General features: G+C 34.8%; 3 protein-coding genes across 6 annotated transcripts in view; 2 read left to right on the top strand and 1 right to left on the bottom strand.

Annotated features, from left to right (window-relative positions):
- Positions 1-1,876, top strand: part of LOC136028216 (prohibitin-2-like) — a 31,215-nt gene extending 29,339 nt beyond the window's left edge. For all 4 annotated transcript variants that reach the window (XM_065705946.1, XM_065705938.1, XM_065705933.1 and 1 more), the window contains exons 7-8: positions 58-135; positions 1,624-1,876. In XM_065705946.1, the coding sequence (XP_065562018.1) occupies positions 58-135; positions 1,624-1,740 (195 nt within the window). In that variant the 3' untranslated portion in view covers positions 1,741-1,876. The remainder of the gene's footprint in view (positions 1-57; positions 136-1,623) is intronic.
- LOC136028331 (glyceraldehyde-3-phosphate dehydrogenase-like) overlaps positions 1-24,749 on the bottom strand; it is a 360,255-nt gene that overhangs the window by 177,677 nt on the left and 157,829 nt on the right. The gene's annotated exons all lie outside the window — the stretch shown is intronic.
- LOC136028206 (probable serine hydrolase) lies at positions 6,827-23,943 on the top strand. Its single transcript, XM_065705923.1, has 2 exons — positions 6,827-7,131; positions 22,875-23,943. Exons 1-2 carry the CDS (start codon positions 6,876-6,878, stop codon positions 23,720-23,722), a joined length of 1,104 nt encoding a protein of 367 aa, XP_065561995.1. The 5' UTR covers positions 6,827-6,875; the 3' UTR covers positions 23,723-23,943.

The raw sequence follows: 24,749 nt of genomic DNA, 5'->3' as shown, positions 1-24,749 counted from the left end.
AATGTTCTTGTTATATGTTTTTGTAATATTGTTTTCCTTAACGTTCTTTGTTCTTACTTGGGAGAGGCAATTGGATTGAATCCTGGATACCTAAAACTACGAAAGATTAGGGCTGCTCAAAATATTTCAAGAACTGTAAGTGGGTTTACGTACTCTATCTCACTCTCTCTCTCTCTCTCTCTCTCTCTCTCTCCCTCTCTCCCTCTCTCCCCCTTTTTTCTGTCTTTCTTTCTCTCTTTATCTCTGTCCTCTGCTTTGTTCGTGATCAGGGCAACGAATATGTATTTTTTGCGACATGTAATTTTCAGCATAGATTTCTTAGAATGTGAACCGACGTCGTAAAAACTTCAAAATGAAACAACACCAATACTCGAGTACTATCACCACCACTCGCTCTGTGTTTTAATTATGCAATGAACCAATATCAGCTCTCTGAATTCGGCATTAAGAGGTGCTTTTCTTCAACTTAAATGTTTGTGCTTAGTAAATGGCAAGCTGTCTGGTATACCTTTTAATTGGTGTTTATATAAAAAAAAGTTAAGTTTTTAAATTGTTTACACTTTTTGGAGCATTATAATATATTTGTTGTAGTCATCTTCATCCTTTTTCATTCAACGTCTACCAAAAAAGGGGATTTTAAAACTAGTTTCTTTGAAATTCTGGACGATTAAATCACCAATATTTGCTTTTGTTAATAATAATAAATCGATCTTGCTGGTGTATGGTGAAGCATATGCTTCATCTGCCTCCATAGTACCCAATTTTGCTGTTAGCGACAAACCCTAAAGCCAGTGATCCAGATGTTACAATCGCTCGACAAATAGCTAACTATAATCAGAATCGAAATGAATAGTCCCATCTGCACAATATTAAATTAATACATTTACTTGCTATTACTAATTGTTTTCTCTTTTGTAAGTTTGACTCTTTGAAATGGCCCATGATTTTTCTTTGGTGATACTCGGCTCTTGAACCTTCCCAAATAGCCTTTGATTTGATGAATAAATTCATATACGATTGGAAAAAGCAATGATGTACAAAATAACAGAAACAAATATTTTGCGGGCTTCTCGGCGAGCAGAAAGTCTTCCTTGTAGACTTTTTGATGCCTGCGCTCGTTTCAGTTGGCAGTTGAGGTCCTCGAGCTTTGCAAATGGCTCTTTATTCGAACTGATTGGACTAGGGTCTTTAACCTTCACAACTGACTCTCGCTTTGATTGCCTTTAGATTCAGGATTATTTTGACATCTCTTTGCTCACTTACTGCAGGCCTTGAAAGTCGGCAGAGTTTAAACAAGAGCAGGAGACATCCAGGAAGCTATATATTTTTTTCTTTTTTTTGAATCAGGGTTTTTATAAAGTTCTTTTCTGTTTTTCCGCATTTTTTTGACATTTTCGAAGGTTTCATTAATGTTCTTTTCATGGCCAAATTAGTTTATTCTTTCAAAATTGGTTACACTGTTTACAATAATTCCAAGCGACGTAATAATTTTTGTATAACGTGATTTAAGGGTCTCGGGGGGGGGGGGTAAATATTTCTCCCTCCTTTTAATATCCCGCCCCTTTATAATTATTGTAAACATGATAATCTGTGTTTTCCATGTTACATCTCTTTCTTTTCTAGATTGCCCAGAGTCAGAACCGAGTGTACCTGAATGCTGAGAACTTGATGATGAATATTTCTGACCCTAAATTCGACGAGGCTGCTAACTTGTTAAAAGGAAAGAAAAAGGGCAATTGATTTGTTTGTTAGCCATCAAAAGGATTTTTAGTAAGGACTTTGAAGAAAATATGTGAAATATTCCTTTTGTTAGTGTTCTGTATCAAGCACTAGGTTTCTTAAATTTGAAATAAATTGTTTACCATCAGGAACTAAACCTTGTAGTAAATGAAGGTAGAAGGAAATTTATAGGGTGCTTCTGTTTCTTTTTTTCTTCTTTCGTTGATATTTTTAAATGATATAAATGTAATCGTCTGTAAAGATAGGTTTTAAAAGAAAATTTATAATTTTTCTAAAACAGAAAACCGGTTGCATTTGTTGGAAAATAAAACGGGAAATTCAAAGTGACGTCTTGGATTCCGTCTTGGTGCAGTATTTTCATTGGAAAATTAAAAAAAAAAGAAAATCGCCCCTCTACTCTAAATTTTGAAGAAGAAAAAAATTCCCCTACATTTTCTTGAATAGACGCCACTGAGGGAATACTGATAAATACGTCAATGACACAATCTATCAAATTTTTCCTGTCACACGAATAAAACACGGATCTAAGATATCCGATTGATGAAGTTGTGTGTTCATTCACTATTTATGAAGTATATCTCGAAAGTATAAAGGCTAGAAAAAATCTTGCCAAGTTTGTAAAATGTTAGGTTGTGGTAATTCAAGTGGCGTTAAGATAATACTCTTTTTTTCTAGATGAGTTTTAAACCCCATCATTCCAAATTGAGCATCACGAAGTGGTCGTTTTAATCTATTTTCTAATATATTTTTTTTGTCGTTGGGATTTTAGGGACCTCTTGTTTTGTAAGAATGCCATATTTGTTCCGTTATAAGTTTCAGAAATGTAATTTTTATTAAAGCAATTGGTTATTACTAGCAGTAAAAAAACGACATATTTTTCGGTTTTTTGTGTCTTTTGTAACATGATGTTTTTTGGATAACAACATTCGTGATGAAGATTTCAAGTAATAGCCTAGATGCATAAGTACAGTAATACATGGATAGCGTAAAAACTCTAATGTAATAAAATTTCTGTTTGCTCCTTAAATCACGCATGTTGGGAGCCCCCAGATCAATTCTGTGGTTTTTGCAAGTGCTAGAATTATCGTGGTGCTTGACATGAAAGACTGATTTTTCATGTGTTAATTTTTTAGGGAGATAGAAAAGGTAAGCTACACCTGAAAGTTTACCTTTTTCTATGACATGATCATACTCATTGCTCTTTATAAACGGGGAAAATTTACTAAGTCAAAAATGAGCACACGCTCCTTGCATTCCAAACTGTCAGATAGCTAAGATTATATTCGCTAACCTTTTCATAACCCTTAGTCGTGATATACTTGTCGAAAATCGCAGTGATTTCGCGGATTGTGACGACTTTTTACCATCCTTCTTGTGGACAAATGTAAGTCTGGACGCGAGATTACTTTCTGAGGAACCAAGTGAATAGATAATTGCTAAAAATAGACTGCATTAAAAAACTAATTTATCTGTGTTGTTTCGTAGTATTATGTATTTTGCTGATTATTTCGTAGCAATAAAAGAAGTTCAACAGCAACAATTGGATTGAAGCTCATCTTTTGTAATATAGGATAAAATTAGGTGTGATTTTTACGCGTCATGCCTGCGAATTTGTACATTCTTACTATAAGTTAAATGCGTAGTTCGAATAGCGTTTTGCTCTAGTTGCAGCATGTGCGAACTAAGTGTAAATGAGGAAGTCTAAAAAAGACTAAAATAATAGGAAAAGATCCTCCAGAAAATCAAAATACAAATTGCCTACTACCCATAGTGAAAGTCGAAGGACTTTCGATTTTGAAGACCTTGTAAGAGGTAAAGAGTATGGAAGGGATCTATAGGATTGCAGACGGTATTTTTAATATTTACGTATTTTAAAACTGCAAGTATCAAAAGTTGTTTGAGACACATAGTTGTAGTCTTGTGGGTCGCAAGTGGCCCATTAGCGCGTACGGGGGTACCGTTTGCAGTGTACTGTATGTATACATTTACGTTCACTGGATTTATTTGGTACTAAAACTTTTTTCAGAACTTAGAATTATAATTTAAGTGGATAATGTTTAGTAATCTTAATTTGTTCGTAATTTGAATCATGCATATTTTTGCTGCTTTGACATTATCACATTATATGGGTGAATATGGTCATGTACCACCTGTGGAGGAAAAATTTTCACCCAATATGTTAGTAACCTTTTTATTTTTGATTTGTCAAAAGTGCCTATAGAAAAGATCTATGCATAAATGCGGTCAATTACCATATCACTTTGGGGGACGAAAGTGATCCAGCCTCATGGCCGTTTTAAACTGGAATTCATCAGGCTTACTATTTTGGACCAGGCTCTACCAACAAAAAGGCGCCGCTTCTCCCAGTTTCAGAATTTAAACCAACAAGTCTCAACTTCAAAGGTGTTTCTTTCAGATTTTTTTTTGGAGGGGGGGGGGAGCATAGTTTTTCCTACTTTTCTCTGTCAGTTCCTTAAATTTTTTTAGGGCATTGTTTTCAGTTGGAACAAAGGTGTGGCTTTTTGCAGATGTAGACTTGTTAATTTGGGATATACGTTTAGCTATTGGGAAGTGCTCCGAATATGTAGGCATATATAAGCAACCGATGAATTATTTTCGAGGAAGTGCTGGATTTAATAAGCTGAATTGCTCTAGTGGTGTTATTTACGTATGTCAATGTTCGCAAGCTAATCCAAAATCCAGGATAGATGACAGGGCAAGAAAATAACTCTGGATTTTTTTTAATATTGAATAAAAAAAACTTGATTTAGGTAAATAAAACTTAAGGATTTTAAAGTTGATATTTGAGTTGACTCCTAAGGCTTTATTAACCAACTACACTACTTTCTTTGGAATATTTAAGAATGTTTAGAGTTACTATTCTTATCCGTGTGAAGGAATTAGTGGAAATTTTAACAGGGTAAATTCTTCGTGGCCTCTGGAGGCTATTGCAACTAACCCATTTTGAACTGGATAAGATGCTTTTTCAGCAGCCAAGCTCTGCTCTATACCTACAGGTAGTGGAAGACGGTATACCAAGGACAACAAATTAAGCGTAAAATTGATAGCTGGGATCCATTTGAAAATGTTTCCATTTTTGAAATATAGAGAATCTAGATGTAGTGATTTAGTTCAAAATTTTGTTAGGTAATTAAATAGTACTCCTTTGTAAGCAATTACTATTTGGGTAAACGATCTCTAAAGCAACTTTTAGGATATTTCTTTCAGCATATCAGGTATTTTCTATGTAACTAAACACAGGATCTTTATACAAACGACCAAAGAAAAGTTGTCAAAATTCTAGGCTATGAATCTGTCAAGGGAAAAGCGTAGTCAAAATCGTGGCCAATGAACCTGTAAATATCTAAAGAAAAAAAAAAGGAGGGAAGGGTAATCCACAATATTACTTATAAAGCCATTTTTGTTATTCAAAGGAACTCTGTTTTCAGAATTTTTAAAGTTAGCATGCTTGCTTCATCGTCTTTTCTTTGCCACTTCACTGAAAATTTGCGAAATCTCAAGATTAGTAAAAGCTAGCGTAACTAATGGGTATGCTTAAGTTCTTTTTAAATAATTCTGGTTTGAATTGAAAGAAATTACTTTACGCAATTAGCCATACTTTTGATTTATGTGACCAAAAAAATTATACGCATTAAGCCTGTGCCATCTCCTTCTGCTTCGCTCGCGGGTTGTGAGGTTGATATGGTAATGTCCGTTTCTTTTTTTTTTACCCTCATCAAAAGACAGGTGTAAGTACAGGTAACTACTTGAGTGGATGAATAGGATAATACCATTTTTCTCTTGGACTTAAACTTAATGCATTAATTTCTTACATTTTCGTCTGGTTGCCCTACTCTACCAGACTTTGGATGAGGCGGTGGGTTAATAGAATTAATAAATTGAATACATTGTGTTGACCTTCTGTATGCTCGGAGAGTAACTACTGTCGTAAAAAGGCAGCAAGCATATAGTTTTAATAGCAGCAATGTATATTTAGTACCAAGAGGAGGAGGGAGATCTTAATTAATCGATGATTTGGATGGAGAAGGCTGGGAAATTTATGCTAGTATCTTTTTTCGTTGGTAAATACTAAAAAGAATTTTGGACAAAAAAAGAGGACAGCTTGGAATAGAAACCTCCCAACAATCAAGAGCGAAACATTTCTGAGCGATGGATCTCCCGCTGGAATGGCTATGTATTATGACAGCTTTTGCAGTCTCTTAAGCTTTTCGTTTCATGATAATGCCAAAGAACCTTGGGATATAAGAGAAGTTCTTTTGGATACTAAAAAGAACGCTTGTTTTGGTGAATCTTCGAAAGAAAATTGAATTTCTTCTGACTATTTGCAACGAGTCTCCGCTGAAAATATTTAGCAATTCCTGATTGAAATAGTGAAATATGGGACTGAACTGCAAGTATTGCCCAACTCATCTTGGGCAAGGGAACTATTTTTGTTTTTCTAGCTCCTGAACATTATTTTATAAATTAGTTACAGGATTGTAATGTTTTTCGTTGTGGCAGCACATTACAAGGGCACTTACAAAAAGGAAGCGCAAACTTCGAAAGATAAGGCTGAAATGAAAAGTCTGTAATCGCTTCCTGACTTCTTGTTGCCTGTCCAAATTCCAAGCAAATGTGTATTTTGCCCGAAGAAGATCTAAAGAATCCCGGATTCCTAATGTTATATTGTGCTCGGCCGTTCCTAGAGAAGTTATTATTTGAAACGGTCTGGAGTAGCTATTGTATAAGTTGCACCTGCTATTTCTAGAAAATGCAGGATAAGTGAAAGCGACAATAATTGTGATATGTGACACACCCTCAAGGATTTGCAAATAAGCTACGGGTGGAGCACACGTAATTAATGTTACTTTATCATCTACTTGCCTGTAGCGTTTCAGCTATAGGTTAAAATTTCAGCCTATAGCCTTTTAACTTGTTGACAAGTTGTTGAATAAGTATTTGTTGTTACGTTTTACGGATTACATCCGGGGCAAGTTAATAATAAGCGGACAAGTCGGATAAGGATGTTCGAATGCACTCTTGGCCTAAAACATTTTGCCATCTGTTTTAATAATTGCTTATTCGATTAGATATTGCCGGTAATTATAGATGGGCTAAAATGATGAGTAACAAAAATGATTGCTGGAAATGGATCAATAGTTTTGAAGCTGCTATCTAGAAAAGGTGTACCTAACAGTCTGATTAAACCGATTTGCACCCTGAAAAAGTTCACTTGCCTAGCATACTTAAGGAAACCAAAACCAGGATTGAAAGTCATGGATCACAGTAATGGAGAAATGCCACAGATCGAGGATCTTGACTTAAAGGCCACTTCATTATTGAAAGACTGGAAAGAAGTTAGCATTCCTGTTCCATGGGGTACTATTGCAGGTTCGCATACGTTGTTTTAATGTTTCTTATCAGAATGTAACTATAGAGGCTGCAGTAAGTTTAGCAAGGGTAACAATGAAATTTAGCCAGAGCTGTTTCTAGGGTAGGTGGTGCCCAGGGAAAATGTAATTACAGCACCCCCTCCTGTCTGAAATATAAACAAAAATAATCACATTTAAAAATTAGATCTAAGTGGGCAATTCCCCAGCAGCACTGTACCCCAAGCCATGGTACCCAGGGTAGCTTTCCAGCCCCCTCTCTAAGAGTAGCAACTCTTCTGATGGAAACACAATAGCCTAATTACAGGTGGTTACCATTTTGTTTTGGTACTATTCTAAGTACATATTTATATATATGATTCCTTAACTGACATAACCTAAGGATCAGGTGTAAATATTTACATATTCACATAATATTGCTAGGAAGTAAGTGAATACATCATTTGAAGCCCTTTTATGTTGTTTTGAAATGTAATAGTTGTTTCTTGGACAATATGGTGGACTCAGTGAGGCAGGGGGCATACACCCCCCTAACATAGTGGCAGATTTAGGGTTGGGACACTTGCTCTGGTTAGGATAAAAGTTGTTTTGTACTTAGTTTTTAATAGTTGAGCTATTAATAAGTTTTAATTGTTAAGATTGTTTCTTTTTGCAAACAATTTTGAAATAAGGTTTTAGTTACTTTGCATGGTCTCTGTTAGATTTTTCTGATGATGTATACTGCCTAAAAGTATTTAATTAAATTTAGATTTATCAAGGGAATCTGTCTGTATTACCACAAAATCAACTGGGAGACAAAATCTTCATTTTGTAATAACAAGGAGGGAGAATTCAAAATTCTAACTTCTTTAGCCTGTTGAAATGATATTTCAGGATTGTGCTGTTACTAGCCTACAGTGCTGAAAAACTGTGCTGTTCCCAAGTTTTGCTATGGCACTGAGTTGAAGAAATTGATATCATTACTTTTTTGGCTGTCATAAAATTTAGTTTGCTTTTTTTGTGAATTGTTGTGGTTTTTACAACATTGTTGTTTATTTAGATGATTTGTATAACATAAAGTAAATGTATGAGGAGTGCAAACATTTTATTAATTTATATTTTGGATTTTGGTGAGTAAATGGTGGCCACTTTGCTGCATATTTTCATCTAATTAAAGCCCTGCATTGTATGACATATCACCTCCTCTGTTCATCCTAAAACATTAAAATAAAGGCCAAACTCTTTAGAAATATCTAAACTTTAATAAAGGATTGTTTAGGTACAGACATAAAACTAAGTATATGAGCTTAAATACTCCTTCAAAGGTTAGAGTAATCATTTAAGAAAAATAGATTTTTTGAAAAATTGCTTACAAAAGAAGGCAAATAATTATGTTTTTTTTTCTGACTGGTATAGAATGGTTTTTAATGCTCAGTTTGAATCAATGGAATGACATTGATTTTTTTTCAAACATTTACATTGAAAAACGTTGATCTTTTTTTCAAACAAAATGTTGAAAAAAAAAAATGAAAATTTGCACTACTTGAATCAGGGGTGGATCTAAAAAAAATCTTGGGGGGGGACTGGACCAAGGGTGCCAATTTGACTGGATGTGGTCACCAAATTGACAAGTTTATTATATAAAAGGTTAAAAAAAGAATGGAATAAGAATACCAGAAGTGTCTTGGGGGGGGGGGGGGAGGGTTGCCCCCTTCAAACCCATGGATCTGTTTTTACTCTTTAAATTGCTTTTAACTCTTTCATTTATCTAATTTCAACCAAATTAGCTATACAGTTAAAATAAATAGATAGATAGATTTATCACACAAAAGCCCTATTGGGCCATTTGCTATTTAATTAGTCACAAAACTAAAATTAAGGATTTTTTGAGTGGGGAGTATGTATGGGCAGTTCAAAATTTACTCCTTAGCATAAATTAATGTTGTAAGTTGCCTTTTCATATCCCCATCATTGATGCCCAGAAACCATACCCTAAATCAATGGGCTTATAAGAAAGAGAATAAAAAAAATCTGCCAAAAAAAGAAAAAAGAAAACACAATCTGAAGATGAAGATCTAGCAAGCAAGTTTAATTATATGATTAATTTCCTGAAAATGAGGTTTATCTTATAATTTTTTGATGAAATTATTCATAAACTGATCATGCAAGCAGTTTCATGTCTGAATCTCCAACAGATTAAGAGCAAAATCTTGGGCATGGGGCCACTGGGACAAAGGGTGCCAATGTGACTTGAGGTGGGCACCAAATTCTCAAGTTTATTTTAAAAAAGTTAAAAAAAAATAAAAATAGCTTAAGTTTGCCAGAAGCATCTTGGGAAGGGTCACCCCCTCCAACATCATGGATCTGTAACTTTCATTCATTTAATTACAACCAAATTAGCTATATAGTTAAAATAAATAGATAGATAGATTTATTCACCCAAAAGCCCTATTGGGCCATTTGCTATTTAATTAGTCACAAAACTAAAATTAAGGATTTTTGAGGATGGGGGGGGGGTTATTATTTGTCAAAACTTACCTTTCAGTTCCCAGGTACTTTTTGATGTTCTACCAAAATATCCAGTTATCCTTCAATCCCCTTGCACATTCAGCCATCAGTCTTCATCTCTTATCCATTCAATGTTTGTGTCCAGATTTTTCAATTTTATCCATTTTGAACTTTTAGCTACAAAGCTACTTTTCAATCTTTCATTGTGAATAGACAAATAGCTATATTTTCCTGTGTTACCAAAAGTTTAACAAAGAAAACTTTCATTTTCAACATGTGTTTCCATGTTCATAAAATAGGCAAAAGTTCCATGTTTGTAGAAAAATCTTTGCAGCAATCAAAGATTTTTATGCCAATTTTGTAGATATATACTGAGCCAACTGAAGATAAATAATTTTTGTTTGTTTTAAGTTTCAACTTTGCTCTTTATATTCATAGGAAAGCTTTGCTTTTTGTTGTTAATTGGGTAAATCAGCTACAAATAATTGATCAAATTGACAAGTTTACTTAAAAAAAGAGTAAAAAAACAAAAAAGAACAGAATGTAAATGAGGGCACCATAAAAATTTAGGGGGGGCCTAAGGCTCCCCCTGGATCCACCCCTGACTTGAATTTACCACATAAAGAAAACGCAACTACAATATTACTACAGAATTTCTCACTTTCTCAATACCAACCAGTCACAAAATATAGTTATGTTTTTGCATAGGGGTAGTATATATTTGTCCATAAGATTATATAAACTGCTATATATACTACTGAGGATTTTTATAATTATTTTGATAAATGCCATCTAATCATATTTGAATGATTGTTTGTTTATAAATCAAAATTTTTACAGGAAATTTTCTTACTTTATGCTAAATCTAAGCTGGTGTTTCAAATTTCATTTTTGCGCTCAACAGACATAGTGAGATTTAAACATTTAAATTGAATGTCTGAAAATCTCAAGATTAAAAAAAAAATGAATAAGAAATCTACCACAGCCTGAAATCCTGAGAATTTAAATCACCAATCTATGCCTATCAAATACAAAAATAACAAACCCACAATCATTGTGGGTTTGTTATTGACTCTAGACTGACAGGACTAGTCATTATATATGTTCATCAAAATATTGAGATAGACATCAACCATGTTATAAATAGATATGGCAGGAGTAAAAATAAAGGAATTGAACTTTTGTTTTAAAATTGTGAATTCTGTAATTTGAGCAAAATATATTGAACTTTTAAAAGTGGAAAGATATGCTACATTGTTGTAAAAAGTAAAATTTCGATTAGAAAACACTATTTTCAAAAAGGACTAGTGATTAATTAATGCTTTATTGGCTATACTTAAATCCCTTGTTTTAAATGTCTTCCATGTATTTCCATCTGTTTGTTCTATTTTTCTTGTTACACCCCTAAAAAAAACTAGTATTTAATGTTTAATACATCTTTTATGAATATACAAGTTGTTTCTTAGTCCTCATTTTCTATTCTTCATTACTATCATAATTACTAAGTGATGCCACAATGTTATGCAACATGCTGAATGGTTTGACCAATACAAATAGTCACAAATAATGTGTGACCCCAAAAGATGGTTTTAAGACAAATTCTATTTTAATAACACAAAGCTTAACTCATTTGCTACAGTGGTCAGAAGTGTGAAGGCAAAAAATTATGCAGAAACTATTAAGTATCATATTTTTCTTATAAATGGTGAACAGCTTTTTGTTTTTTTATGGCAGGGTAGTTTTGATAACTTACTATTTTTTGTATCAATATTTTTATACCATTTTGATTTCAACAGATTTATTAGAACTTTAACCCTTACCAGATTTTAGATTAAATTTGCAACCATTTCTACTTCCTACCTACAATGCATAACTGTCAATGTCCCATTTAAATTGCTGTTATTTCTTTATTTGCAAGTTTATCAGAGCAACCTATTATGCACCTCCTGCTAAAGAAAATCCTGGATCCATCCCTGGGTGGAATGGATTGCATCTTTAATTAAGGGAAGAAAGCAGCAGGTCAGAGTTTTTGGTGAAGGTGGTACAGCTTTCTATTCTGAACTAGCAGAGGTTTTAATTGGGGTGCCTCAAGGGACTATTATGGGACTTACACTTTTCAATATCTACATCAACAATGCTTGGTAAACATGACTAATAAACTTATCCTATATGCTGATGTCTCAAAACTTATTGGTCCTGTCAACACACAGCAGGGTGTAGCCTCAATAATGTTAGAGCTAGATTGCTTTTTGAAAATGGCCAGTATATGCACACTTGATTTTAATGTTGAAAAGTGCAAGGTTCTACGTTTTGGAAGAAATAACCCAAGATGGGGATATTCAGTGTTATCAAATTCCAGTGAGAGACAACCAATTTCCAAGAGTACCTAGGATAGAGATTTGGGGGTTGTTGTGGATGAAGCCCTCAAATTCAACTGCCAAACCCATGCTACAGTAGGAGGGGCTAACCAGACTGTTGGTATCATCAGGCATAAAATCACTAGAAGATTTTCAGCAATGAGCCTGAAGCTACCAGCTTTGACATACTGTCAACACAGAGGCAATATGATAATGACTTTTAAGTTGCTCCAGTCTGACAACAAAGATATGTTTGAACCTGCCCGGTTGACAAGTACCAGAGGTCATTCAGTAAAGCTGTTCTGCAAGCATGTGAAGACAAAAAAAGAAACAATTTCTTCTATAGTTGAATCACAAGTCTGTGGAACAGCCTAAGCAAGAAGACAATGGGATCAAGAACAATCAATAGCTTCAAATAAAATCTTTACAAGAAATTGGCGACAAAACCATAGCTCACTCAATGGGATGCAGCAGATATCCTGCAGCCATATCATCACTAACTGGTGTGCACTGGATTTGTCCATACTGCTAGCAAGTGCAATTTAAGTTAATCTAAGGTAAGTTAAAAAAAAAACTGTCTAGTGATGAAAAATTTGTCAAAATTTAGTCCAACTCAGGAATGGTAATTATTATTGGTAAAATTCTAGACAATACTTTTTCCTATCTTAGAAATGGGTTAGGTTAATAAAATGAAACTTTCAGGGATAGATCTAAAGGTATGTCCAGGGAAGGTATTTTGAAGTGTATATCTCCACTCCTTCTGCCTCTAGAGGGCACTGACCTTTAAGAACCATTGTGCTATAAAATTAAAACCTTGCAAAATATATCTTCTGCTTAAATGAAGTATAAGAAATGTATATTCAGCTTCACAACTTTGCTCAATCCCAATTTATGAGGGTTCAAAGATCTGCAAATACATTTCCTAAATTTAGAAAAAAAAACCCATTAATTATGGCTTAAAAATTTACCCTACTAACAGGAATTGTGTCTTACCAAAACTAAAACCAGAGAAAAAGAAACTGAAATTCAGGTATAATGATGTTTTATCAATTTCTCCCATAGGTACAAACCTGTCAAGTAGGCAAGTTTCTAACGCTTAGAAATCAAAAGGCCGTTAATATAGTAGCTTGAGAATCCCTTCCCAGAGTATGGTTTTGGTCCTTTATTCATTACTGAAAGTTTCATTGGTACTTGTGTATTATTCCAGTCACATTGTTGTTCTTGATCTGTTTAAACCAATTTCTCTGTGTGCACTTAGAGATAGTCAGCTTAAACTGAGTGAGATAAACTAATGCGCAGGAATGTTTTAATTAAGTATTTAATGTATGGAGTTGGTTAGGTATTTGATATAATCCCTTCTTGGTGGCTTGCTTTCCATAATTCTCTGTTGTAGTTTCCATAATTTTGTTACTGAAGTGTGATATTTTCATCAAATTTTGGTGTTTTTCATTATTACTTCACATCGAGTGCAGTCAGTGTAATACATAAGTACTGTTTTATTTTCCTAACCTAACCCTTTTACAAGATAGCAAAAAGTAGCTCATCTAGAATTTTACCAAATCCCACAAAAAAGACATGGCAAAAAAAGTACACTGTTCGAACAACCATTGTTGAAAACCTGAAAAAGGAGACTTCAGCCCCCACCTTAAACAACAGGGAAAATCAAATTTATTAGAATTAGCCACTAAACCTGCTTTAGGGGCTTTTTGAAATCTTGGATATCTGTTAAGCTAGGTTATCTTCTAGGCGATTTTCAAGCTGCCACCTTCATCCAAATTTATTTTCTGTTTGAAGTTGGGACTAATTATCACTACAATCTATCAAACCTTAGAGGTAGAGAAGGAAATGAAATTCGCATTAAAAAGAATTTCCACTGTCCATGCTCAATGATGTCAACTGACTAAAATGTATGGGGAGGGGTAAACTGTATTTTCCGTAATATAGTTGGGCAATTTTAGAAAACTTAGCGACAAGCATTGCTTACCGTTTGATGTATTAATAAGTAAATAAATTAATTTTGCTTTTTTTGAGTAAAAACACAAAAAGTCATTTCAAAATGAAATATAAAAAAGGTCAATTTTCACAATCTGGGGAAGGGGAAAAATGTTTCATCCTGCATAATCAGGGACAGGACAAATTAACCTAGGTATTTAGATTAAGTGAAAATTTTCATAACCATATACATCTTAAAAGATTAGTAAAGCCCAAAACCCCAATTTTTGATGCAGGTATACAGTTTTAACATTGAGCTAATGCCAAGTTTAAAGATAAAGAGCATATAGTATGTGAAAGATCAAGAGAAAATGAGCAAAAACAAATCACGAAGCTCTAGAAAGATCAGCTTTCCTGATTGCTGTAATAAAAGACAGATATTCCCATTAATTGCCTGTAAGTTGGAACTAGTGGTTGAATGAGCAAAATTATGCAAGAATACAACTCTACTCTCTTGTTACCAAACGGAAATTTCATGTATTATTGAATAGCTAAAAACCTTAGATATGCTTTAATGTGGTTATTATTAAAATTATTCAGGCCTAAATACTTCAAATTATTAGTTAATTAACTCATCTATAAGAACATATTCTTAAAAAGACCAGTTATCCTGTTTTGTTTGCACATCAGTTCAGTGTTTAAGACTTTCTTCACAAATCATTAGAATCCGTATTTTCTTCCGATTTTGAAAATATCATTTTTAATACTCAATTTTTATTATGTAACTGCAAAATATTAAATCTAATTTTTCTGCTTTAAGATGCCAGGATGAATAATCTAGACTTGATGCAGTTTCAATGTCATAAAAGCATATATCAAGAGATAAGAGCTTATCTTGAGGGTTTTTACCCAGTTTATACCAATTGCATGAAGAGGAAATAACATGTGACTAAGATACTAGGATCAAAAGATTGCTTCTTTTTGAATTTTCACAAGCAAAAAGTATTGCCGAATTTATGGAATTAGTTTTTTTGTCTCACAGTTCATCATGGCAACACTGTGCACAAAAACTTGGCACAACAAAAACTTTTTGCTTGTTACGAGCCAAAAATAAATTATAGGAAATCGTAGAATTCAGTTATGAATAGGTATAAAGATGTAACAGGGTGGACAGGTGTACCAGGGTGGACCAGGACAAAATATTTGAACAACTTTTGAAAATGTCTTTGTTTGATAAATAAAAGAAATCATAGCAAATAGGTTGATGTCAGAAATATCAGAGACAACTCTACAGTGTTGTTTGTAGTAAAAAGCCATAAGCTTGTAAGGTATTTCTTTTTTTGCAGCAGCCCTTTGTATAGGAGGAGTGGTTATAGAAACTTTGAAAGGAGCTCATTTGAACATAATTTAAAAGTTCAGGTGCCTTTTTTTTTAGTCAAAGGTGATTGGACGACAACCACCTTTCTTGTCCTTTTTTGCTACCTGAACTTCCATGACCTCCAAAGACAATCATCATAAATTTGAAGTTATTAATTTTATTTTAAATGATCAGAAAGTCCAGTAAATATGCTTTTTTACAAAAGAAAGACATTCCCATTAATTGCCTGTAAGTTGGAACTAGTGGTTGAATGAGCAAAATTATGCAAGAATACAACTCTACTCTCTTGTTACCAAACGGAAATTTCATGTATTGTTGAATAGCTAAAAACCTTAGATATGCTTTAATGTGGTTATTATTAAAATTATTCAGGCCTAAATACTTCAAATTATTAGTTAATTAACTCATCTATAAGAACATCTTAAAAAGACCAGTTATCCTGTTTTGTTTGCACATCAGTTCAGTGTTTAAGACTTTCTTCACAAATCATTAGAATCCGTATTTTCTTCCGGTTTTGAAAATATCTTTTTTATTATTCAATTATTGAAACTTAAATAACTGAAACTTAAAAGCAGAAAGTATTATCAATAATAAATGAAACCCAAAACGTACAAAATGTTGAATCAGAACAGAAATTAAAATGAATAATTAAGTCAGACTTAAAAAGAAATTGCCACAAAGTGGAGTAGGGCTAATGCCCTGTAAACCTTCCTAAGGCCAGAGTGTCATTTGCGCTTTGTCCAAAGTGATTAGTATTCTGAACAGTATGCTTTTTATTTATGTATATTTTGTATATATGATTATATTTATGCATATCCTATTTGCATACTAAAAAAAAATTTTAAGCCTTTTTTTTATAACCATAACATTGTTAAATCAAAAATTGCCAAGACATCAAGGAATCAATAAGATTATATATTAAACAATGCGTCTGCTTTTATTAGTTCTTTTCAGTAATCTTGATCATTATGTTTTTTTCTTTTTTTTTGTTGTTATTGTTGATGTTTTGATAAATAAAAACCACACTGTTCAAGATGCATGTTGTTTTCAGTACAGTGCAATAGGCTCTCAAGCTGTTAAGAGGGCTTGAAAAGGGTGGAGGGGGAGTAGTAGTGCCACTATTATTTGTAAACCTTGATTAGCCTAGAGATATTATCTTTTTTAAATTGTTGATGATGCTTTGATATAAAAATACTGCTCGAAATACAATTCGTTTTCAGTAAAGCGTAACTGATGCTCTGCCATTTGGAAGGTTTAGTTTGCGTAAGCCTCACTCCTGTTTGTGGTAATTTTTGTTTGTTTGAAATTTGAATTGACTATTGGTGTTCGTTGTAGGATTTATTCATTCATCTTTGTTAGTATCTGTTATGTTTGGTTTGATGATTCATTATAATTTATGTGCATTTTGGGTTTCATCTAGCCATTTATAGTAATTTCTGTCTGTTTTAATTTTGAATTACCATGCGGAGTTATTTCCACCCGTCTTTGGTATAATATGGCTCTTTAGCTTTCTTTGAAAAATTTCATTCTTCGAAATTTTTTTTTTTAATTAATCTTTTGTTCGTCTTTATTTGACATATTTTTTTGGTTAATAATAGAGATATACATTAAGCCAATCCTGATTTTTCGCTTCAGTCAAAATTATTAAATGAGAATAGTTCCGTGCAACAAATTTTAATGGAAAGAACCGTATTTTTCGAGCTAAGTATCAATACTTCTTCTTCCGAAAATGATTGTCCTTGTTAAGGTCCCTTGTTCCATTCTACTGACTGTGAAAGTTCTACGCTGATTGGAAAAGAACAACGTTTGGCCCATTTTGGGGTCTCAAGATTCAATAGAACCAACTTCCTTAAAAATTGTTCTTTGCCTCTTTGGATCACTTGGCCCAGCATACTGATTTTATAAATCAGTACATCAATTTGTGTCTATAGCTTTTGTCTTCATTGAGGCTTCCTTGTCTCAGGGCTGCCACTAGATCCCTAAGCTCCCTAAAACTGGAGAAGGTCCTCGAAAGTTCTTAAAGCAGCTCTCAAGTCCCTAAAAAGTCTCTTCTTGCAAGATTAAGCCATGAGGATATTTCAGGCGAGAAGGCTTTTTAGTTTGCTAATGACCTTTAGTGTCCATGTCTGTCTACATGCCCTGTGTCGAGTCAAATCACGTGTCACGAACAGATACAACCAACCCTTCAAAAATATTTTTGTTTTCATTAAGGTCTGCTTGCCCTGTAAGCTACAAAGCTATCAGAGACAAAAAGGGACCATTTTAGGGCGTCAAAAACCAATGTAGTCAAAATTAGTTTTAAATTTACTCTCTGCATTGGGGTCTAACCAAGTAGCCTGTGAATGTCATGATCAAGGTGATTGGAGAGAAGAAGTACAAGAAAGTCCGGAAACACTTATTTTTTTTGCCCCCGCACCCCCTTCTAAATGGAAAATATGAAGGTCCCTAGGTACCCCAGTATTCAGAAAGTTTCAACTCGATCCCCTGTGTCGTTCATGGGGTGTTACAGTTATACCATTTTTATTTCCTGGATACATAGTTTCTTTCGATATACTTTTGCTCATCCCTTCAGTCGATATATAAAGTCCACTAGGCCCTCAAACAACCCTTCAAAATTTTAACTCAATCCCTTAGGCTATTTTAGTAGCTTGGGTATACGTGGTTCTTTTGATTCTACATTTACTGCTTTTCCAGGAATAGATTCTAGTCCAACAGGGGCTCGTAGTCACAGTTGCAATCTATGGCACGAAATTCCTATTTTAGCACTATTTTACCATGTGTAGCACTATAGCACGCGCTATTTTAGCACTATTCCAGCCATTTTTTTTACTATAGCAACAAAAATCGCTGTGTAGGAAGCAAATTTGGGCAGTTTCGTGACTTTTCGTGAAATTGGAAAAGTCCCAATTTCAAAAGGAGTATGGAAGAAGTTCCTTCCCCCATACTCCTTCCATACTTCTTCTTCCTTCTCCATACTTCTTCCTTTCCTCGACAGTATGGTTTTGAATAAGATGTATCTTCAAAGAGCTTTAAGACTTTAGCGAAAAGAGCGTGGGTTGAGGAAGGGGTACCCCTCCCCTCATATAAAGAATGATTTCTGTTTCTTTAAGTTTCAAAGTTGCTCCTTACTTTCGGTTGAAAAAACGTATTTTTTTTTAATTTAATACCAAACACGATATAATTTTTTCTACTATGATCTATTTGTGAATAATGGGTAATTTAAATAATTTAGGGTATTGCCCTGTGGCTGTGGGAGTAATACCGACAATGGTTTTGAACAAAATGACTATCAAGATTTTAATACGATAATAGTGGATTACGAGAGGATATGAAGTAAATAGGAGAAAAGGCCAAGAGAGGGAGGCTGATTTCCGTCAAGTCCCTTTCAGCTCTTAAAAATGGGCGATATAACTTTCAGTTTCAAATCAAATGATTCCCCTCCCAAGCTTACACGAAAACCGCTTCGATACGAAGTGACAAGATCAATTTTCTGGCCCTATTTTCAGTCCTTTTTTCCTTCTGCATTGGGGTCCCATTGGACCAAGGACTTAAATATATTAGTTCCAAAACAATGGGAAACTTTAGCCTTTTCTGGCCCTTTGTTGCACCCCATTTTAGGGGAATCAATTAATTTTCTGCTTTTCCTTCTGTATTGAGGTCCCATTAGACCAAGGACTTAAGTACGAGTCGGAAGTGGAATTTTTGTCTCCGATCGATTTGGAACTTAGAGCCAAAAATAGTTTAACCAAGAAGATTTTAATGCACAAAAATTAAGGGGCACGCCCCCGGGGCATTGGGGCTAGAAGAACGGGCAAATAAATGTTTTTGATAGGCTTGAAACTTATATTCTCAAGTCCTTAGAATAAGAACACCTCAATGCATAAGAAAAAATCGAAAAATATTGGCTCGGCCCAACACGCGCCAGACAAAAGGCTAGAAGAGGGCTAAAGGACGTTTTTCCTTGGCCACTTAGAAGGGTAATCGCAAAAAACTTTAAATGATGCTTATTTAAAATAGTCGAAAGGTCGAATAAATACGCCTACGGAGATGATATGACCCTGAGCTCGTGGGACAACGACAGTAAATAAATTAAAATATCAGTTGTTTACGTACAGTTTTTATATTGTAAATGAGGGCTTCTCGAACGTGTGATTGGCTTGTAGATTCAAGGTATTTTTCTCAAAGTAGAAAGGACCAAAAATTTTGCTGTGCGAGGGGGCACGTACATACGAGACACTCCAAAAGCTGAGAAATGATAACGAATAGAACAACTTAAGCAAAAACACATCTGAATTCTTGGCTTTACACGATATGTATGAATCAAAATCTCTACAATCTGAAACCAGTGCTCGAAGCAAGACAAGTCAAGATATTTCCATTCATATCAAAGACTCTTTCAAACTCATAAACCGGTAAACTCAGTATGAGCCTGTCAGTTCAATCAGACTCCAGTAAACTTCTGTATTTAGAGGTAATATACCATTTCACGAGCAAGATGGACCAACGTTTCATGCAAAATAGGCCTTTGCTCGTCACTATATCTGCCTTCTATCCTTCAAGTTCCGGTCTTCTCGAATTTCCGAAAGTGGAAAGGGTTGTGTGTGATTATCAAGGGGTTCTCTGCGTCAATGGCTACGCCATAGATTCCAAGGTTTTTATGTTATTTTAACGTATCCCCATTAAAAATGCCAAACAAAATCATCCCCTTACACTTTTATGAGTTCGTGGCAGCGGGAAGGGGTTAAATGGGTCTCAAATATTGACGTAGGGAATTATCTGAGGTATATCGAAAGACACTCTATATCCAGGTAATTGAAGTTGCATATATGGAAGAGAGGGGGGCTGATTTCTGTCAAGTCCCTTTCAGCTCTTAAAAATGGGCACTATAACTTTCAGTTTCAAATCAAATGATCCCCCTCCCAAGCTTACACAAACTCTCTTTTTTGGGGAGGGGTGGACGATTTATTTTTCTGTTTTTCCTTCTGCATTGGGTCCCATTAGACCAAGGACTTAAATATATTAGTTCTAAACCAATTGGAAACTGTGATTATCAAGGTATTCTCGGCGTCGATGATTATGTCATAGATTTGAAGGTTTTTATGTCATTTTTTTGTATCCCCACTAAAAAAAAGCCAAACAAAATCTTCCCCCTACACTTTTATGAGTTCGTGGCAGTGGGGTGGGGTTAAATGGGTCTCAAGTTTTAAAGTAGGGAAGGATCGAACGTATATCAAAAGACACTCTTTATATCCAGGTCATCGAAATTGCGTATATAGAATAGAGGGAGACTGATTTCTGTCAAGTCCCTTTCAGCTCTTGAAAATGGGCACTATAACTTTCAGTTTCAAATCAAATGACCCCCTCCCCCAAGCTTACACGGAAACCGCTTCGATACGAAGTGGCAAGATAAATTTTCTGGCCCTTTTTTCATTTTTTTTGGGGGGGGGAGCGATTAATTTTTCTGTTTTTCCGTCTGCATTGGGGTCTCATTAGACCAATGACTTAAATATACTAGTTCAAAACCAATTGGAAACTCTGATTAACAAGGAGTTCTCGGCACCGATGACTATGCCATAGATTTCTAGGTTTTTATGTTGTTTTTTTCGTATCCCCGTTAAAAAAGCCCAAAAAAATCCTCCCTCCATACACTTTTATGAGTTCGTGGCAGTGGGGTGGGGTACATTTATCTCAAATTTTGACGTAGGGAAGGGTCTGAGGTATATCGAAAGATACTCTTTATATCCAGGTCATCGAAATTGCATATATGCAATAGAGGGAGGCTGATTTCCGTCAAGTCCCTTTCAGCTCTTAAAACTTTTTGAATTTTCTAAAGTGGAAAGTGTTGTGTGTCATTATCAAGGAATTCTTGGTGTCGATAACTATGCCATAGACTTCAAGTTTTTTATGTTTTTTTCGTTTTTTAATTAAAAAAAGCCAAAGAAAAACCTCTCCCCTCTATATTTTTATGAATTTGTGGAAGTGGGGTGGGGTTAAATGGGTCTCAAATTTTGACGTAGGGTAGGATCAGAGATATATCGAAAGACACTCTTTATATCCAGGTCATCGAAATTGCGTATATGTAATATCTTGACAAGGGCTTGGTTTGAAGTTAAAATTCAAAGGCACTGTTCGGGATAAAAGGAGGGAGTGTAGGGTAAGTGAATTTCAAAGTTTTGCCTTTTGGGGGAGGAGTGAACAGTTTTGTTTTCCACCAAGAAAAGTAGTTTTGCACTACTAGCTCCTATGAGCTTATAATCTCTCCGCAGTCAACAAGGCACATCAGAAGAAGTTATGCTTTTCCAGGTTGTCAAAATGGTTCATTCAACGTCTCGGGAAGTGCGTAGGGTATTAAGCTGAAACTTTCAGGGTGGATTTAAGGTAGGGGATAGGCAGAAGGACATTAAACTATGTCTTGGGGGAGAAGGTATAGATATATTAAAAGACAATAGGCACATCCAGGTTATCAAAACACCATGTCTACTAAATCTTGTGAACAGCGTGGGTGATGGAGTTGAAACTTTCCGGTCATCAAAATAGCACATTTGCAACACCTTTAGCTTGAATTGGCAAATAAATTAAAAAACTTTTAGATTCTGCTTGGGAAAGAAAAGAGGAGGAGACAAAGAGACTTTAAATTTTGAGTTGAAGGAGAGGAAGGTGCTAAGCATTTTTGTCCCCAATCTACCAATATGTTGTTGTGCTATGAGCTCCTATGGGACTTGTGATAGATGTACAGCTAGTTATGAAGGTCAATCACAAGACACTATAATGCCAAGTCATCAAAATAGAATATTTGCAACATGTTGTAAACGGTTTGGGGTATCAAGTTAAGACTTACAGGGAATATTAACAGGTGAGGGAAGGCGAAACTGAACTTCGAATTATTATTCGGGAGGAAACGGTGGAATTAAATAAAATGACACAACGTGCATCCAGGGTCTCCAAACGCCAGATTTGGCATTCAGCTTGGGGGTTGGAGTTAAAATTTCCAGATTGGTAAGAGAAAGAAGGAGTGAGAGATTTAATTTCTGTGATTGGGAGGGCGCAGCTAATAATGTTATTTCTCCCATCTGCCTAAAAAATTTTGTACTTTAAGCCCAAACAGGAATTAGGAAAAAAGCAATAATTCCTAAGAGAAATTACAGCTTTTGAAGTTGGGTATATAACAAAACATATTTATCTCCTCAAAACAATAATGATAACGAAAAAGAACATACTGAAAGAAAAAACCAAACCTAAAAAAAACAACAATGAAATACTGAAATGTTGCACAAGTGGGGGACGAGAGGCTATATCAACACTAGTACACAGAAATAAACAAGGATTTTTTTTTTAATTGATATACCTCTATGTTCCTCATCACAGGTTATTATCTTCGATTCCTGAATTTTATATGCACTCTACTGTGCTTCGGGTAGTTTCACTGTGATCTTGAAGATTTTTAATGACTAACATTCAGGCGTGGGCCCAAATTTCCTACCTTAGAACCGTCCAATCATGTATTTTGACAATTCCTGTAATGTTCTGATTTCAGCGAGGTATGGCATTTTCACCAAATTACTGAAAGGCTCCTTTTTTGCTTCTTTTTAGGTAAAGCATGGGGAAATCCATGTGGCTACCCTGTTCTGGGCCTTCATGGATGGCAAGATAATGCAGGGACCTTTGATCGACTTGCACCATTGCTTCCTGACAAGTTCTACTTCTTGGCAGTGGATCTTCCTGGTCATGGATTGTCGTCCCACTATCCTCCAGGCATGACATATGCCTTTCAAGATATGCTTCTTCATGTGAAATTCATATTCAACCACCTTCAGTGGAAAAAATGCTCATTGGTAGGCCATAGCATGGGTGGAGCAGTTAGCATGATGTTTGGGGCTTTGATGCCCACCTTAGTGGATAAAATTATTTCCATCGATTTAGTAAAACCAATGGGCTATGACACAAAGATTCACCCGGATAAAACTTTAAGGGCAATATCTAGCTATTTTGATATTTTAAAGAAAACAGAAGGAAAGCCGCCATGCTATACATATGATGAGGCAAAGCGAAGACTGCTTGTTGCAAATGCAGGTTCAATCACTCCTGAATCTGCAGATGTGCTGATGGTTCGTGGAACTAGAAAAACTGAAGAGGGACTTTATTATTTCTCCAGAGATTTGAGACAAACTATTCCTGGGTTAGTGTCTGTCAATAATGACTCTCTCAAAGAACTGCTTTCCAGAATTAGGGTGCCATTTATGATAATCAAGGGAACTCAGGGACCATTGTATGAGCCTGAAGAGTTATATAACGATTTTATCAACACCTACAATGAATCTAGTCCTCGTTTTGAATATGTTAAAGTAGATGGTACGCATCACTTACACTTGAACACTCCAGAAAGGGTTGCTTCACATATCATTCGCTTTCTAGATGCCCCACCATTAGCTGGGCTTTGATTGACAAGAAAATTAGCCATTGCAGTTAGGAAGATCAGATTAGTCTATATTTTCACTGCTTTTCACAACTTACTGCCTATTTAGGAATTACCAGTGCAAGTGAAATTAGTTTCACTGTGATAAAATTAATGTAAAAGAGCTCTGTTTTTATTTTTTCCTTTTTTTGTATTTAATGGTTAAAAAAAAATCAGCTTTGAAGTTAATAAATGTTGTTTGTTATATATTACTATACTACAAGTTTGTCTTCAACGTTCTGGCATCATAAGGTAACAGGATTTTATATATATATTTTTTTATTTATGGTCAGGAAAGAAACTTGTATTCTGTTACTTACTTTTTGTCGAGGAATTAAGGGAAAAGTCTTATTTCCGAAGAAAACGGTTACTGCTCACATATAAAGGTAATTACCCATGTATAGTTTAATCAGCTGAGTGTCTCAGTCGCCAAATTTGTTAAAGATTTGAAACAAACGAAACATAATGGCGGTAGAACATGTGATCTGGGTCCTCATTATAATTAATGAGGAAAAATTCTTGAAAAGAAGTTTAAGGCCACCGGAAATAACGTTAAATATTAATTCAAGTGTAAAACGAACATAATCACTGTCAATAAATAAGTGAAACCTTAAATGAACAGAACTTACAATAAACAATAAAAAACGAACGAAAACTACTGCAAACAGGATGGGGGCTAAAGGCTGTAAAGGTCAGTCACTTATCATTGATAGTTGATATGGATTGTTATTGTTTAAACTTGTTCCCGCTCGCCTTAGGTTAAATTTAGGTCTTCACTTTTCTTCGAAAAACTTCATTTTGAATTTTTTCTCATAAGTTCCTGTTCATTCTTAATTGACATAGCTTTTTTCATGGTTGAGAACAGGGGGGGGGGGGATTATTTCCCCCCTCACGACAATTTCCTCCTGTGAAATTCTTCATATACGTAAAATTGAGGAGCCAAAGAGAAATTATGGCAAATAAAAAGAACGCAGAAAAAGGGGATTCTGGAATGTTCTACATATATTCCAAAA

Source organism: Artemia franciscana, chromosome 1, assembly GCF_032884065.1.
Source record: "Artemia franciscana chromosome 1, ASM3288406v1, whole genome shotgun sequence".
Classification (NCBI taxonomy): domain Eukaryota; kingdom Metazoa; phylum Arthropoda; class Branchiopoda; order Anostraca; family Artemiidae; genus Artemia; species Artemia franciscana.
This window is presented reverse-complemented; position numbering and strand designations above follow the sequence as displayed.